Below are 19,061 nucleotides of genomic sequence, written 5' to 3'. Positions count from 1 at the left end.
ACCTGGTTTCAATGATGTTTCTAGAGACAAGATCTCTCTCATCATCACTCAATACCTAGGTTTACCTCCACTGTATTCACATCCTACCATACCTTTTGTCTGTACATTATTCCTTTAAACTATTTTATCGCCCCCAGAAACTTCCTTTTACTCTCTGCTCTAGTAGCTCTAGGCGACCAATTCTCATAGCTTTTAGCCGTACCCTTATCCTACTCCTCCTCTGTTCCTCTGGTGATGTAGAGGTGAATCCAGGCCCTGCAGTACCTGGCTCCACTCCTATTCCCCAGGCGCTCTCTTTTGATGACTTCTGTAACCGTAATAGCCTTGGCTTCATGCATGTTAACATTAGAAGCCTCCTCCCTAAGTTTGTTTTGTTCACTGCTTTAGCACACTCTACCAACCCGGATGTTTTAGCCGTGTCTGAATCCTGGCTTAGAAAGACCACCAAAAATTCAGACATTTTCATCCCCAATTACAAGATTTTCAGACAAGATAGAACGGCCAAAGGGGGCGGTGTTGCAATCTACTGCAAAGACTGCCTGCAGAGTTCTGTTATACTATCCAGGTCTGTTCCCAAACAATTTGAACTTCTACTTTTAAAAATCCACCTCTCTAAAAACAAGTCTCTCACCGTTGCCGCCTGCTATAGACCACCCTCTGCCCCCAGCTGTGCTCTGGACACTATATGTGAACTGATTGCCCCCCATCTATCTTCAGAGCTCGTGCTGCTAGGCGACCTAAATTTGAACATGCTCAACACCCCAGCCACCCTACAATCTAAGCTTGATGCCCTCAATCTCACACAAATTATCAATGAACCTACCAGGTACCACCCCAATTCCGTAAACACGGGTACCCTCATAGATATCATCCTAACAAACTTGCCCTCCAAATACACCTCTGCTGTTTTCAACCAAGATCTCAGCGATCACTGCCTCATTGCCTGCATCCGTAATGGGTCAGCGGTCAAACGACCTCCACTCATCACTGTCAAACGCTCCCTGAAACACTTCAGCGAGCAGGCCTTTCTAATCGACCTGGCCGGGGTATCCTGGAAGGATATTGATCTCATCCCGTCAGTAGAGGATGCCTGGTCATTTTTTAAAAATGCCTTCCTCACCATCTTGAATAAGCATGCCCCATTCAAGAAATTTAGAACCAGGAACAGATATAGCCCTTGGTTCTCTCCTGACCTGACTGCCCTTAACCAACAGAAAAACATCCTATGGCGTTCTGCATTAGCATCGAACAGCCCCCGTGATATGCAACTTTTCAGGGAAGCCAGAAACCAATATACACAGGCAGTTAGAACAGCCAAGGCTAGCTTTTTCAAGCAGAAATTTGCTTCCTGCAACACAAATTCAAAAAAGTTCTGGGACACCGTAAAGTCCATGGAGAATAAGAACACCTCCTCCCAGCTTCCAACCGCTCTGAAGATAGGAAACACTGTCACCACCGACAAATCCACTATAATTGAGAATTTCAATAAGCATTTTTCTACGGCTGGCCATGCTTTCCACCTGGCTACCCCTACCCCGGACAACAGCACTGCCCTCCCCTCTGCTACTCGCCCAAGCCTTCCCCATTTCTCTTTCTCCCAAATACAGTCAGCTGATGTTCTTAATGAGCTGCAAAATCTGGACCCTTACAAATCAGCCGGGCTAGATAATCTGGACCCTTTCTTTCTAAAACTATCTGCTGAAATTGTTGCCACCCCTATTACTAGCCTCTTCAACCTCTCTTTCGTGTCGTCTGAGATCCCCAAAGATTGGAAAGCAGCTGCGGTTATCCCCCTCTTCAAAGGGGGGGACACCCTTGACCCTAACTGCTACAGACCTATATCTATCCTACCCTGCCTTTCTAAGGTCTTCGAAAGCCAAGTCAACAAACAGATTACCGACCATTTCGAATCACACCACACCTTCTCCGCTATGCAATCTGGTTTCAGAGCTGGTCATGGGTGCACCTCAGCCACGCTCAAGGTCATAAACGATATCGTAACCGCCATCGATAGGAAACAATACTGTGCAGCCGTATTCATTGACCTGGCCAAGGCTTTTGACTCTGTCAATCACCACATCCTCATTGGCAGACTCGACAGCCTTGGTTTCTCTAATGATTGCCTCGCCTGGTTCACCAACTACTTCTCTGATCGAGTTCAGTGTGTCAAATCGGAGGGTCTGTTGTCCGGGCCTCTGGCAGTCTCTATGGGGGTGCCACAGGGTTCAATTCTTGGACCGACTCTCTTCTCTGTTTACATCAATGATGTCGCTCTTGCTGCTGGTGATTCTCTGATCCACCTCTACGCAGACGACACTATTCTGTATACTTCTGGCCCTTCTCTTGACACTGTGTTAACAACCCTCCAGGCGAGCTTCAATGCCATACAACTCTCCTTCCGTGGCCTCCAACTGCTCTTAAATACAAGTAAAACCAAATGCATGCTCTTCAACCGATCGCTGCCTGCTCCTGCCCGCCTGTCCAACATCACTACTTTGGACGGCTCTGACTTAGAATATGTGGACAACTACAAATACCTAGGTGTCTGGTTAGACTGTAAACTCTCCTTCCAGACTCACATCAAACATCTCCAATCCAAAGTCAAATCTAGAATTGGCTTCCTATTCCGCAACAAAGCATCCTTTACTCATGCTGCCAAACATACCCTTGTAAAACTGACCATCCTACCAATCCTCGACTTCGGTGATGTCATTTACAAAATAGCCTCCAAAACCCTACTCAATAAATTGGATGCAGTCTATCACAGTGCCATCCGTTTTGTCACCAAAGCCCCATATACTACCCACCACTGCGACCTGTACACTCTCGTTGGCTGGCCCTCGCTTCATACTCGTCGCCAAACCCACTGGTTCCAGGTCATCTACAAGACCCTGCTAGGTAAAGTCCCCCCTTATCTCAGCTCGCTGGTCACCATAGCAGCACCTACCTGTAGCACGCGCACCAGCAGGTATATCTCTCTAGTCACCCCCAAAACCAATTCTTCCTTTGGACGCCTCTCCTTCCAGTTCTCTGCTGCCAATGACTGGAACGAACTACAAAAATCTCTGAAACTGGAAACACCTATCTCCCTCACTAGCTTTAAGCACCAGCTGTCAGAGCAGCTCATAGATTACTGCACCTGTACATAACCCATCTACAATTTAGCCCAAACAACTACCTCTTTACCTACTGTATTTATTTATTAATTTATTTTGCTCCTTTGCACCCCATTATTTCTGTCTCTACTTTGCACTTTCTTCCACTGCAAACCAACCATTCCAGTGTTTTTTAGTTTTTATTTTACTTGCTGTGTTGTACTCACTTCGCCTCCATGGCCTTTTTATATTTTTATTTATTTATACATATATTTGTTTGCCTTCACCTCCCTTATCTCACCTCACTTGCTCACATTGTATATAGACTTGTTTTTTTTCATCTGTATTATTGACTATATGTTTGTTTTACTCCATGTGTAACTATGTGTTGTTGTATGTGTCGAACTGCTTTGCTTTATCTTGGCCAGGTCGCAATTGTAAATGAGAACGTGTTCTCAATTTGCCTACCTGGTTAAATAAAGGTTAAATAAATAAATAAATAAATTGCTTCTGTGTAGAGCCTAGGTGCCTGTTAATTAAAGGAGCAATTAACTGTGCGTATTACAGAAACCTGGTAGCTTTGCTAACTCGTTCATACCCCCCCCCCCCCCCCCCCCCCCACCCTCCTTATCTCCCTCTCAGGTGCTGACTGTTTTAGACCAGAGATGCAGGTTCCCCAATTTGGCGCTCCCCGGACCTGAAACTGGTGACGGGACTGAGGAGTGGACACAAACCAAAGAACCCCTTCTCTACAGCCAGCCGTGTTGGATGCAGCTGAATAACAAGCTGAGGAGGAGAAAAAGAAAGAGCATTCGATTCTTCCGCTCCATTCAGAGGACTGCCATCCATGTGGTGGTATGATGAGACTGTGAGTCAGGAGAAACACAATCAGACGGGAGCAGAGTGATAAAGGGAGAGAAAGAAAGAAGAAAGAAAGAAAGAAAGGCAAGAAAGGTGGAGGATTAAGGGTGCGAGGTGAGTGTCTAGGTGCCCTCCTAACCCCTAGGTGATAGCACCAGTCAGGGCAGCAAGATGACCAGCCTGTTCAGGCGCAGCAGCAGTAATGGAGGCTCCAGGGGAGGTGGAGGAGGAGGGGGAGGCAGTGGTGGTTCCACCCCAGGAGATCTCAACAACAGCCGGCCTAACCGACAAGTCCGGCGCCTGGAGTTCAACCAGGCCATGGAGGACTTCAAGATCATGTTCCCCACCATGGATTACGAGGTCATCGAGTGCGTCCTGCGTTCCAACAACGGGGCGGTGGACGCCACCATCGACCAGCTCCTCCAGATGAGTATCGACGGAGAGGGATCAGATGACAGCTCTGACTCCGATGATAGCATCCCACCAGAGGTCAGTCAGTGCAGGGTCACTGACTCTCTTCACTTAAAAAATACAAATACAAATGGCAATAGTACTGTTTGTCCATCTTGAGACGCTGCAGTGAAGATCCTTGCCAGCTGGTCAGCACATGCTCCGAGTATGCATCCTGGTATTTCGTCTGGCCCCGCGGCCTTGCGAAAGTTAACCTGTTTAAAGGTCATCCTCACATCGGCTACGGAGAGCGAGATCACACAGTCGTCCAGAACAGCTGGTGCTCTTATGCATGGCTCAATGTTGCTTGCCTCGAAGCGAGCGTAGAAGACATTTACCTTGTCTGGTAGGCTCATGTCGCTGGGCAGCTCGCGGCTGGGTTTCCCGGTGTAATCTACGATCGTTTGCAATCCCTGACACATCAGTCGCGCGTCAGAGCCAGCATAGTAAGATTCGATCTAAGTCCTGTATTGATGCTTTGCCTGTTTTGAATACTTGTCGGAGGTCGTAGCTGGATTTCTTATATGTCCAGATTAGTGTCACGCTCCTTGAAAGCGACCGCTCTATACTTCTCTGCGCTACGGATCCCTTTTACGGGATCATTTTCCTAAACAACCGCTGAATTGCAGGGCGCAAAATTTTACAAAAAATATTTATAATCATGCATTCACAAGTGAAATATACCAAAACACAGCTTAGCTTGTTGTTAATCCACCTATCGTGTCAGATTTTGAAAATATGCTTTAAAGAGAAAGAAATCCAAGCTTTTGTGAGTGTATCAATCAATGCTAGAACAGCTAGCCCCAAATTAGCATGGTCACGAAAGTCAGAAAAGCAATCAAATTAATCGCTTACCTTTGATAATCTTCGGATGTTTGCACTCACGAGACTCCCAGTTACACAACAAATGTTATTTTTGTTCGATAAATATTACTTTTATAACAAAAAAACGCCATTTGGGTTGCGCGTTATGTTCAGAAAACCAAAGTCTCGTTCCGTTCGACGAAAATTCCAAAAAGTATCCGTAATGGTCGTAGAAACATGTCAAATATTTTTTATAATCAATCCTCAGGTTGTTTTTAACAAACATAATCGATAATATTTCAAACGGACCGTAACCTATTCAATAAGAGAGAAAAAGAAAATGGAGAGCTACCCTCTCGCGCGCAGGAACTAATCAGAGGACACCTGACTAGTTTTGAAAAATCTTGCTCATTTTTCAAAATAAAAGCCTGAAACTATGTCTAAAACCTGGGCACAGCCTGAGGAAGCCATTGGAAAAGAAATCTGGTTGATACCCCTTTAAATGGAAGAAAGACGGGCCAGGAAACACAGATAAAAATGTTAAAAAATAAACATCACTTCCGGGTTAGATTTTCTCAGGTTTTCGCCTGCAGAATCAGTTTTGTTATATTCACAGACAATATTTTGACAGTTTTGGAAACTTTGGACTGTTTTCTATCCTAATCTGTAAATGATATGCATATTCTACGATCTGGACCTGAGAAATAGTCCATTTACCTTGGGAATGTTATTTAAAAATAAAATATAAAATCTGACCCCTAGCGTCAAGAGGTTTTAACTCAGTGCGGATGTTGACTGTAATCCATAGCTTCTAGTTGGGGTGTGTACGTACGGTCACTGTGGGGACACGGTCCTCAATGTACTTATTAATAAAGTCGGTAACTGATGTGGTAAACTCATCAATATTATCGGATGAATCCCGGAACATATTCCAATCTGTGCTAGCAAAACAGTCCTGTAGCATAGAAACCGCTTCATCGGACCACTTCCATATTGAACGAGTCACTGGCACTTCCTGTTTGAGTTTTTGCTTGTAAGTAGGAAGCAGAAGGATAGAGTTATGGTCTGATTTGCCAAAGGGAGTGCAAGGAAGGGCCTTGTATGCATTTCTGTTTGTGGAATTAAGATGATCTAGAGTTTTGTTACCTCTAGTTGCACAGGTGACATGCTGGTAAAAATTGTTAAACAGATTTAAGTTTCCCTGCAGTAAAATCACCGGCCATGAGAAATGCCGCCTCTGAATGTGCATTTTCTTGTTTGCTTATGGCCCTATGCAGCTTGTTGAGTGAGGTCTTTATGCCAGCATCGGTTTGTGTTGGTAAATAGACAGCTACGAAAAATATGGATGAGAACACTTTTGGTAAATAGTATGGTCTGCAGGTATTCTAACTCAGCCAAGCAAACCTTGAGACTTTCTTAACATTAGAGCTCACCCACCAGCTGTTGTTAACAAAGCGACACACCCATCATCCCTTCGTCATACCCGAGTTTGCAGTCCGGTCTTGATGATGCATAGTGTCGTGGCAATTTCCTCTATTACCAAATGAGGAGAGTTACAAACCACACACCAGTCAGAGTTATACTTAAATTTAATATTTAATAATAATATGAGCTTCACCATAGCCCTGTGACTCTCAGATCAATTCAGTGTCTATAATGAATTCTGAGAGTCCCTACAGTAGAATACAAAGATCTTTTATAGCCAAGATACACCTCTCTCAACTTATATGACGAACCACAGATCTTAGGAAAACTTCACAAAGGGCCTTTTACTTGAGAAAGGAGTATCCCATAGCCAGATAGCATTAGCTATAAATTATCGTTCAGTTTGGTCTCTAAGACGGGGTTCTAATCTCGTTCCTGGTACTTCATAGTACCAAAACATTACCTCATCTAAGGCATAACTCAATTGTCAACTCTATATTCTCCCATCTCAAGTAAACCCCCTCTTCTCCCGACTCCTGGACAAGCTCACTGAGGGGAGTGACTTGCGCACAGACATTGTGGAGCCAAGAGATAATTGGTTCCCCCTTAATCACGCCATCCCTTCACATGGTTTAACAGATACATTCACATATGAAGACAATGTTCCATTCTGACCTCTCCCTTTCTGATATTCTGCATATTACCAGAGACATGTAAAAGACAAGCCTGACCTCTCCCCTCTGGGCTCCAAGTTACTTTTCCCTAGCTGAGAAGGGAAAGTGCAACTGCCAACAGTATAGTCCAAAGGGAGACATTCTAATGACAAGTATCTCACATAAGCATATTATGTAAATAAAACATCTTATTTATCTATGTTACCCAACTAATTCTGATTCATCCTCCACAATAGAAAAACCAGAAAGATGTACATTAATGTCCTCATTCAGCCACAACTTTGGGAAACGTAGGATTTTACAGTTTTTCAGGTCCTGTTGATAGGATAGTCTCGAGCGGATCTCATCCAGTTTGTTCTCCAGTGTTGCCAGTTGAATAGAGGGCAGTGGTTGTCTATTTGCTCGCCGACCTAGTCACGTCAGGGTTCTGGCTCGCCTGCCTCTCTTTCGCCACAGCTTCCTTTCGAGTCCCGGGGATTAGGGTCTGGTCCGGAGTAAGCAGAACATAGAAATGTTTGTCCAAATCGAGGTTAGTGATTGCTGTTCTGATGTTCCAAAGTTTTCATTCATAGGAAATGATGGTAGAGACCTTATGTACAAAAAAAGTTAAGATCAGCTTAAAAAACACATGAAATAGCAGAATTGGCCAGGAGCACGTAAGACGGATGCTATCCACTGCATTGTTATCATGTTGGATGTAAAATACTGTAAAATCACCAGGAAAAGAGTAAGGTTGGACGGGATCCACATTTTCATACTGTCATACCCTTTCTGTACCATACTGTCATACCCTTTCTGTACCATACTGTCTGTACCATACCATACTGTACCATACCGTACTGTCATACCCTTTCTGTACCATACTGTCTGTACCATACCACACTGTACCATACCGTACTGTCATATCCTTTCTGTACCATACTGTCTGTACCATACCATACTGTCATACCCTTTCTGTACCATACTGTCATACCATTTATGTACCATACTGTCTGTACCATACCATACTGTCATACCCTTTCTGTACCATACCATACTGTCATACCCTTTCTGTACCATATTGTCTGAACCATACCATACTGTCATACCCTGTTTGTACCATATTGTCTGTACCATACCATACTGTCATACCCTTTCTGTACCATACTGTCTGTACCATACCATACTGTACCATACCGTCATACCCTTTCTGTACCATACTGTCATACCCTTTCTGTGATGTACCATACTGTCTGTACCATACTGTCATACCCTTTATGTACCATACCATACTATCATACCCTTTCTGTACTGTGCCATACTATAATACTCTTTCTGTACCATAACATACTGTACCATACTGGCATACCCTTTCTTTACCATATTGTCTGTACCATACCATACTGTCATACCCTTTCTGTACCATACTGTCTGTACCATACCATACTGTACCATACCATACCGTCATACCCTTTCTGTACCGTACTGTCTGTACCATACTGTCATACCCTTTCTGTGCTGTACCATACTGTCATACCCTTTCTGTACCATATTGTCTGAACCATACCATACTGTCATACCCTTTCTGTACCATACTGTCTGTACCATACCATACCGTCATACCCTTTCTGTACCATACCATACCGTCATACCCTTTCTGTACCATACTGTCTGTACCATACTATACTGTACCATACTGTCATACCCTTTCTGTATCATACCATACTGTCATACCCTTTCTGTACTGTACCATACTATCATACTCTTTCTGTACCATATTGTCTGTACCATACCATACTGTCATACCCTTTCTTTACCATATTGTCTGTACCATACCATACTGTCATACCCTTTCTGTACCATACTGTCTGTACCATGTCATACTGTACCATACCATACCGTCATACTCTTTCTGTACCATACTATACTGTACCATACTGTCATACCCTTTCTGTACCATACTGTCATACCCTTTTTGTGTCGTACCATACTGTCTGTACCATACCATACTGTCATACCCTTTCTCTACCATACTGTCTGTACCATGTCATACTGTACCATACCATACCGTCATACTCTTTCTGTACCATACTTTCTGTACCATACTGTCATACCCTTTCTGTACCATACCATACTGTCATACCCTTTCTGTGCTGTACCATACTGTCATACCCTTTATGTACCATACCATACTGTCATACCCTTTCTGTACTGTACTGTACCATACTATCATACTCTTTCTGTACCATACTGTCTGTACCATACCATACTGTACCATACTGTCATACCCTTTCTTTACCATATTGTCTGTACCATACCATACTGTCATACCCTTTCTGTACCATACTGTCTGTACCATACTGGCATACCCTTTCTGTGCCGTACCATACTGTCTGTACCATACCATACTGTCATACCCTTTCTGTACCATACCGTACTGTCATACCCTTTCTGTACTGTACCATACTATCATACTCTTTCTGTACCATACTGTCTGTACCATACTGTCATACCCTTTCTGTACTGTACCATACTGTCATACCCTTTCTTTACCATACTGTCTGTACCATACCGTACTGTCATACCCTTTCTTTACCATACCGTCTGTACCATACTTTCATATCCTTTCTGTACCATACTGTCTGTACCATACTATCATACTCTTTCTGTACCATACTGTCTGTACCATACTGTCATACCCTTTCTGTACTGTACCATACTGTCATACCCTTTCTTTACCATACTGTCTGTACCATACCGTACTGTCATACCCTTTCTTTACCATACCGTCTGTACCATACTTTCATATCCTTTCTGTACCATACTGTCTGTACCATACCATACTATCATACTCTTTCTGTACCATAATGTCTATACCATAACATACGGTCATATCCTTTCTGTACCATACTGTCTATACCATAACATACGGTCATATCCTTTCTGTACCATACTGTCTATACCATAACATACGGTCATATCCTTTCTGTACCATACTGTCTATACCATAACATACGGTCATATCCTTTCTGTACCATACTGTCTATACCATAACATACGGTCATATCCTTTCTGTACCATACTGTCTATACCATAACATACGGTCATATCCTTTCTGTACCATACTGTCTATACCATAACATACGGTCATATCCTTTCTGTACCATACTGTCTATACCATAACATACGGTCATATCCTTTCTGTAACATACTGAGGTATACGGTATTACTGGAAGTGCCCAAAAAGGACACTATATATTAAATAAAATAAATTGGGCAACATGGATCTTGATCCAGGAAAGGGATGGATTTGTTTCTGCTGTAACCAAGAAGCTTGATCTTGCCATCTAGCCACTTAGCTAGCAAGTTAGCAAACCAACTGCAAAGCTGGAGCCCTGAGCTGGATGTAATTTATTTGGCACATCTATGATAGTTAACTTATAGTTAGTTATAAGCAGTGGCGTAGCACGCGCTGATGGTAGGATTTTCGGTATTGAAAATCATACCATCTGTATGTCTAAATGCCCCGGTATACGGTATATCACCGAAGCTTAGTGCAAAATTGTTTTATTTAGGAAATATGTTCCCAAGTATTCCCACGCATATATAGAAAGGCATATGTGATCATATCCCAACTGTAATAAAGGTTTGAAATGATTATGTTTTTGTTAAATAATATATCTGTTTGGGATTCTTGCGGTTAATTTGCAGTCTACAAATTATTTATAGTTATGTTCCGACCATCTGCTCAAGGAAAAATTGGCTAATGGCTGAATGTAATTGGGGACCGCTGGTCCACATCCTCTGCTGGCCTACTGGCCTCTCTCCCTCCCCTCCTGTTCTTGTTGTAGTCTAGCTATTAATCAATAATAAAAAATACATTATGTACCACTACCACACACAGAAAAGAAAGGAACTGCAACCCATCTCATCTCACTAGAATATAAATAGTAAAGGCAGCACTAATGCCTAAAAGTAGTGCTGTTTGTGTGCTCCAGTTTCCGTATCAGACACTAACCCAACCAGCTTCTTTCATAAATCTGAAATTATTTATCTTACTGACATGACTGATTTTAAATGGATAAATGTGTATGAATGTTATTGATCAGGGACATGCTCTATCTTTCTCTTGCTCTCCTCCATTCCCCGGGCCAGGTTCTGGAGAGGACATTAGAACCGGACAGTTCTGACGAGGAACCGCCTCCTGTCTACTCACCGCCCACTTATGACATGCACATCTATGACAGGAAGTACCCAGAGGCCCCGCCCACTCCTCCACCAAGGTAAATTGTCATACTATCAGAGGCTGGAGGGAAAGAGCTATAGGATGTCAAGCTCATTGTAATGACTAGAATGGAAAGAATTGTGTCAAACACATTGTTTCCATGTGTTTGATGTGTTTGGTACCATTACATTGTTTCCATGTGTTTGATGTGTTTGGTACCATTTCATTTATTCCATTCCAGCCAATACAATGAGCCTGTCCTCCTATATATCCTCCCACCAGCCTCCTCTGTACTATACTATACAATTCAACAGATCTAAGCATTGCCCGGAGTGGTAATCCTTTAATCCTCTATAGAATATGTGCATCTCAAACATGAACACTGATTACTTTATGAAAGGGAGGAAGGAAGGATGCGTGTTTTAAAAACCCCAACAGGACCTTTTGTTCACATGCAATCCCCTAGCCTGTACTCTTTTTAAAGCCCAGAGGAAGTGGTTCTCTGGGATTTACATGCTCTGAATTAGGAGCAGGGGTCTGTTGATGTCACAGTTTACCACATGCTCTTATTGTAAATCAATGCTCCGCCTGGTGGCCGTTTTAAGAACTGCAATGCTGTCTCCAGCTGGTGTGTGTGTGTGTGTGTGTGTGTGTGTGTAATTGGTGCTTGTGTATCACTGGACCTCCATGTATTTGAATTTGCTTCAAGCCCAAGAGTCTATGATTCAAGATCATGTCCACATTTCTTCTGCTTCACACCACCAGCTAAGAGATTCAGTTATTAAATCAAATTTTATTTGTCACACACACATGGTTAGCAGATGTTAATGCGAGTGTAGCGAAATGCTTGTGCTTCTAGTTCCGACAGTGCAGTAATATCTAACAATTCCCCAACAACTACCTAATACTCACAAATCTAAAGGGGTGAATTAGAATATGTACATGTAAGTATATGGATGAGCGATGGCCGAGCGGCATAGGCAAGGTGCAGTAGATGGTATAAAATACAATATATTAAAGTGGCATTATTTAGAATTTATTTAGTCAGTTATTTATTTCTTGGACTGTACAAAGTAATGTGTTAAATGTGGTGACTGCTGCTCAAAGATGATTTTATTGTAAAGACAAACAGACATGAATAATTATTTGTGTTTTCATGCATTGCTTACTTTTCACAGCATCAGTACGCAATGTATGATGTGTGCATTTAGTTTAAATCTAGTATGACATGGCATATGAATCTCTATCTAGTCTGACCGTAACCTTTTTTTGACCCTTGTCTGACCTAGGTTCGAGGCTCAGCCACCTCCAGGTCACCGGCAGGTCCGCAGCTACAGGAACTGGAATCCGCCATTGCTTGGCAACCTTCCAGATGATTTCCTGCGGATCCTGCCACAGCAACTGGACAGTATACAGGTACACAGTAGATGTGAAGAAAACCACACACAAAAAAACATTAGCACTATGACAAAAAAAAATCCCACTTTTTTCTCCCCAATTGGTAGTTACAGTCTTGTCTCATCGCTGCAACTCCCGTACGGACTCGGGAGAGGCGAAGGTCAAGAGCCGTGCGTCCTCCGAAACCCAACCAAGCCGCACTGCTTCTTGACACAATGCCCACTTAACCCTGAAGCCAGCCGCACCAATGTGCACTGCGCCCGGCCCGCCACAGGAGTTGCTAGTGCGCAATGGGACAAGTACATCCCTGCTGGTCAAACCCTCCCCTAACCCGGACGACGCTGGGCCAATTGTGCGCCGCCCCATGGGTCTCCCGGTTGTGGCCGGCTGCGACAGAGCCTGGACTAGAACCCAGAATCTCTAGTGGCACAGCTAGACCTCTGCACCACTCGGGAGGACCCTATTTATTTTTATTTTACCTTTATTTAACTAGGCAAGTCAGTTAAGAACAAATTCTTATTTTCAATGACGGCCTAGGAACAGTGGGTTAACTGCCTTGTTCAGGGGCAGAACAACAGATTTTTACCTTGTCAGCTCGGGGATTCCGGTTACTAGTCCAACGCTCTAACCACTAGGCTACCTGCCGACCCATAATGACATCATCATTAACAGCAGAGTGACATCCTGCTTACAGAAATCAATAGCAACTAAATTAAACCTCTCTTTCTCCATCTCTCCTCCTATAGGGCTCACAGAGCAGTCTGTCCCAACCTTCTTCCTCCTCCTCTCTGTCCTCCGTCGCCCAGCGGACGGCCCAGGGAGGTATCTCCAGGCCAGGGGCTGGTGGAGCCCTAGGGGCCCCTGGAGGGCCAGGTGGTGCCGAGGGCGTGGAGGTGGCAGGCACAGAGCAAGAGCGTAAACTGAAACAGTACCTGGATGATGAGCGCATCGCCCTGTTCCTCCAGAACGAGGAGTTCATGAGAGAGCTGCAGCGCAACCGCGAGTTCCTCGTCGCCCTGGAGAGAGGTGTGTGTGTGTGTGTCACACACAGATATGCATACATGGTCACCTGCACGATATACTTTAACACACTGAATACATGTTCAGGACACAGTAGGCTAGTACAGTAGTGAAGTTTATGCTTTCTACGGAGCAAGTCAGCCACTGTTGAAAATGCTCCTCTCTCTTTCATGATATGCTAGTTACAAAGTCCCTTTTGTATCTTATGATGCTTTATCCTACAATAGTATACATTTGGGAACCATGTCCCACTTCATAAATGTTTCTTAGTGTCCCGTATTGCATCATAACATCCAGCTCTCTCTGTTTTAGATCGCTTGAAGTATGAATCAAAGAAATCCAAGTCCAATCATTCATCCACTTACATGGAGAATTCCACAGCAGGTAGATATCATTCATAAGCTTCACCAGTAAATGTGTGTGTGGGTGCGCATTCTTTTTCAAACACACAATAGGCCTACACATTTCAATGACTTGGTTTGTTTTGATAACTTCACTTTATCACATCCCATATCTAACCACCTATCTTTTTTTTTTATTTGCTAAGACTGGGTTTGGTGAAATCTTCTCCAAGTAGTTGTTGACACGATAAATAGCTTTCTATTATTAATGATTAATTTAGTATTTTATTAGGATCCCCAATTAGCCACTGCCAGGAAACAGTAATATACATAACATTACATAATAATATCAAATAGATTTTTTTAAATGTCTGTCGTTTCACAGTCCCCGTCGTTCTGTAAGGTTTTCTTTTATCTGTTTTTTTATTTGGTTGTATTGCTAGCTTGAGTTACCTGGGTCATGGCTGTATTTAATACTGTGCATTTCCCAGCCTCTGTTCTGGACCTGGGGACTGTGAAGAGACCTCTGGCTGAATGTCTTGTTTGGTACCGATGAGTGTCCTAACGGTGTGCCAACTGCTTGAACAGACAGTTCAGTACCTTTTTAACCCATCATCACCTCCCACAAAGACCAATAGTGATGCAGTCAATCTCTCCTCAACTTTGACATGCGTACCACTGACATTCACCCTCCATGTATATCTTCATGGAATACATGCTGCTCTGTTCTGGAACCAATTGCAATCCAACTCATCCCAAACCATCTCAATGGGGTTGAGGTCGGGTGATTGTGGAGCCCAGGTCATCTGACTCCACCACCCTCCTTCTTGGTCAAATAGCTCTTACACAGCCTGGAGGTGTGTCGGGTCATTGTACTGTTGAAAAACAAATTATAGTCCCACTAAGCGCAAACCAGATGGGATGGCGTATCGCTGCAGAATGCTGTGGTAGCCTTGCTGGTTAAGTGAATTCTAAATAAATCACTGATAGTGTCACCAGCAAAGCACCCCCAGACCATCACACCTCCTCCATGCTTCACGGTGGGAACTACACATGCGGAGATCATCCATTCACCTACTCTGCGTCTCACAAAGACATGGAGGTTAAAATCAAAAATCTCAAATTTGGACTCATCAGACCAAAGGACAGATTTCTACCGGTCTAATGTCCATTGCTCATGTTTCTTGGCCCAAGCAAGTCTCTTGTTCTTATTGGTGTCCTTTAGTAGTGTTTACTTTGCAGCAATTTGACCATGAAGGCCTGATTCACACAGTCTCCTCTAAACAGTTGATGTTGAGATGTTTCTGTTACTTGAACTCTGAAGCATTTATTTGGACTGCAATGTCTGAGGCTGGTAACTCTAATGAACTTATCCTCTGCAGCAATAGTAATTCTGGGTCTTCCTTTCCTGTGGCGGTCCTCATGAGAGTCAGTTTCGACATAGCGCTGGATGGTTTTTGCTACTGCACTTGAAGAAACTTTCAAAGTTCTTGAAGATTTCAGCATTGACTGATCTTCATGTCTTAAAGTAATGATGGACTGTCGTTTCTCTTTGCTTATTTGAGCTGTTATTGCCATAATATGGACTTGGTCTTTTACCAAATAGGGCTATCTTCTGTATACCACCCCTACCTTGTCACAACACAACTGATTGGCTCAAACACATTAAGAAGGAAATTCCACAAATGAACTTTTAACAATGCACACCTGTTAATTGAAATGCATTATAGGTGACTACTTCATGAAGCTGTTCGAGAGAATGCCAAGAGTGTGCAAAGCTGTCATCAAGTCAAAGTGTGGTTCTTTGAATAATTACAAATATAACGTATATTTTGATTTGTTCAACACTTTTGTTGGTTACTACATCATTCCATATGTGTTATTTCATAGTTTTGATGTCTTCACTATTATTCTACAGTGTAGAAAATAGTAAAAATAAAGAAAAACCCTTGAATGAGTAGGTGTGTCCAAACTTTTGACTGGTACTGTATATCCTTCTTTGCCGCACATGACCACACAACTGGGCAGTAGTTCAGGTGCGACAAAACACTGACAGACCTCTTCCTATTTTAGAAACCATTTGAGTCTAATTGTTTTGACCATGACAATTTGCTATCTAGGGTTACACCGAGGAGTTTAGTCTCCTCAACTTGCTCAATCGCCACATTATTCAATAATAGATCCTAGATAAGGTTGAGTGGGTGATTTGTCCGAAAAACTAACATTTGCCTTCCTTCAGGCCTGAGGGCATACACTGTCCTCTAGGCTTAAATTGAAGATGTGGCAGACAGGCGCAAACATCTATTCCTTTATCAACTTCAGCAATTTACCATCCATGTTGTCGGCACCGGGGGCTTGTCCTTATTTATAGATTGCAACAAGTTTGAAGTAAATTGTTGGTTGACTACTCAGGTTCATTATTTGTGCATGTGTGTTCTTGTGTTCGTACAGTATGTGTGAGCACATGTTGTGTTTGTGTGTGTGTGTGTGTGTGTGTGTGTGTGTGTGTGTGTGTGTGTGTGTGTGTGTGTGTGTGTGTGTGTGTGTGTGTGTGTGTGTGTGTGTGTGTGTGTGTGTGTGTGTGTGTGTGTGTGTGTGTGTGTGTGTGTGTGTGTGCATAATATGTTTATGTTTGTCTTTTACAACTTCTTTCTTTGTTTCCAGGAGAGCACTGTGAGTCAGGGTCGATGGAGGCTTGTACTGCTGTGTCAGATGACGCCATGTTTAGAGACAAACTCAAACACATGGGCAAATGTAAGGCAACCTCTACACATTATTACCATCCCGTGTCTCTCTGGCAATGGCTTGTTAACTAACTCAATCAAGAGAACAGCATACTTAGGCAAACCCTTTTTACAATCCTTTGTTCTGGTAATTTATTTTGTGATGATACTGTTGTTGTCTCTCCCACCTAGCAACAAGAAAGAAGCTGTTTGAAATCGCCAGATCATTCTCTGACAAGACAAAGAGAAGAAAGTTAAAAAGAAGAACGCTCCTGAAGCACCAGTCGTATCCTTCATTGCCAGTCGATTCTAATTTCCAATTAGAAACCTTGGATGGGTTCCATTTAGCAGTGTTGGCTTTTTATAGAACTCAATGATCACGTACCACATACTGTATAATACAGATGTCCAGTGCCTTTGTAAAGTTTTTAGACCCCTTTTGTTAGGTTTCCACCTCTTTGTTAGGTTACAGCCTTATTCTAAAATTGATTAAATTGTTTTTTTCCCTTATCAATCTACAGACAATAACTCATAATGGCAAAGCAAAAACAGTTTTTTAGACATTTTTTAATTTATCAAAAATAAACATCAGAAATATCACATTTACATAGGTATTCAGACCCTTTACTCAGTACTGTGTTGAAGCAGCTTTGGCAGTGATTACAGCCTCGAGTCTTCTTGGGAATGACTCTACAAGCTTGGCACACCTGTATTTGGGGAGTTTCTCCCAGTCTTCTCTGCAGACCTCAAGCTCTGTGAGGTTGGAGTGTTTTCAGGTCTCCAAAGATGTTGGATCGGGTTCAAGTCTGGGCTCTTGCTGGGACACTCAAGGACATTCAGAGACTTGTCCCGAAGCCACTCCTGCGTTGTCTTGGCTGTGTGCTTAGTGTCGTTGTCCTGTTGGAAGGTGAACCTTCGCCCCAGTCTGAGGTCCTGAGCACTCTGGAGCAGGTTTTCATCAAAGATCTCACTGTACTTTGCTCTGTTCATCTTTGCCTCGATCCTGACTAGTCTCCCAGTCCATGCCGCTGAAAAACATCCCCACAGCATGATGCTGCCACCACCATGCTTCACCGTAGGGATGGTGCCAGGTTTCCTCCAGACGTGAAGCTTGGCATTCAGGCCAAAGAGTTCAATCTTGGTTTCATCAGACCAGAGAATCTTGTTTCTCATGGTCTGAGAGTCCTTTAGGTGCATTTTGGCAAACTCTAAGCGGGCTGTCGTGTGCTTTTTCCTGAGGAGTGGCTTCCGTTTGGCCTAATTGGTGGAGTTCCAAACTTATTCCATTTAAGAATGATGACTTGCCTAGTTAAATAAAGGTTACACAATGATTGAGGCCACTGTTCTCAGGGACCTTCAATGCTGCAGAAATAATCAAGTTGTAGAAGCATCTTAATAAGGATGATCAATGGAAACAGGATGCACCTCAGCTTCATTACATCAGCTTCATTACATAAGGTATTTCTGTTTTTTATTTTATTTTATATAAATGTTCTTAAAAAATCTAAACCTGTTTTCGCTTTGTCATTATGGGGTATTCTGTATAGATTGCTGAGGAAATAGTTTTTTTTAATCCGTTTTAGAACAAGGCTGTAACGTAACAAATGTGGAAAAGGGTCAAGGGGTCTGAATACTTTCCGAATGCACTGTATGTATCATATCCAGTCCTTTAGGTGTTTTCCTCGACCATATCCCCACTAAGACTGGGCATAGCCAACTCTACAGCCAACCTCCTGGAGGATGTGGAGGGAAGCCCAGAAGATGGCCAGCCCAGAAGATCAGACACTCAGGAAGATGATGTGCCATACAAGGAGCCGTTGTCATGGTGAAAACCTGTGTTCTTCCCTGTTGGGAATTGTATGGCTTACTCTGTGTAACTACTATAACTGCTCTAATCAAACAACTTTGGTTTTAGAAGTGGGTGGGACATAAGTTTTCATATTTTTGTATTTATTTTTTTCAGTCGTATAAATGTTCCACACAGCCTACCCGACTGCTCTGAGGCATCCGCATGGTCCTAAAGCACCCCGTTGCATTGTTTTGTATCACATTCCAAATGATAAAAC

At 43.0% G+C, this 19,061-nt stretch overlaps 1 protein-coding gene across 4 annotated transcripts in view; it reads left to right on the top strand.

The window, feature by feature from the left end:
* Window positions 1–19,061, top strand: part of LOC139548176 (CUE domain-containing protein 1-like) — a 61,682-nt gene that overhangs the window by 38,791 nt on the left and 3,830 nt on the right. For all 4 annotated transcript variants that reach the window (XM_071357646.1, XM_071357643.1, XM_071357644.1 and 1 more), the window contains exons 2-9: window positions 3,738–4,445; window positions 11,444–11,571; window positions 12,803–12,929; window positions 13,658–13,937; window positions 14,244–14,315; window positions 16,937–17,026; window positions 17,188–17,281; window positions 18,698–18,820. In XM_071357646.1, coding sequence (XP_071213747.1) covers window positions 4,128–4,445; window positions 11,444–11,571; window positions 12,803–12,929; window positions 13,658–13,937; window positions 14,244–14,315; window positions 16,937–17,026; window positions 17,188–17,281; window positions 18,698–18,820 — 1,232 coding nt within the window. In that variant the 5' untranslated portion in view covers window positions 3,738–4,127. The remainder of the gene's footprint in view (window positions 1–3,737; window positions 4,446–11,443; window positions 11,572–12,802; window positions 12,930–13,657; window positions 13,938–14,243; window positions 14,316–16,936; window positions 17,027–17,187; window positions 17,282–18,697; window positions 18,821–19,061) is intronic.

Source organism: Salvelinus alpinus, chromosome 21, assembly GCF_045679555.1.
Source record: "Salvelinus alpinus chromosome 21, SLU_Salpinus.1, whole genome shotgun sequence".
Classification (NCBI taxonomy): domain Eukaryota; kingdom Metazoa; phylum Chordata; class Actinopteri; order Salmoniformes; family Salmonidae; genus Salvelinus; species Salvelinus alpinus.
The sequence above is the reverse complement of the archived record's forward strand: the minus strand, read 5'-3'. Positions and strand labels throughout refer to the sequence as shown.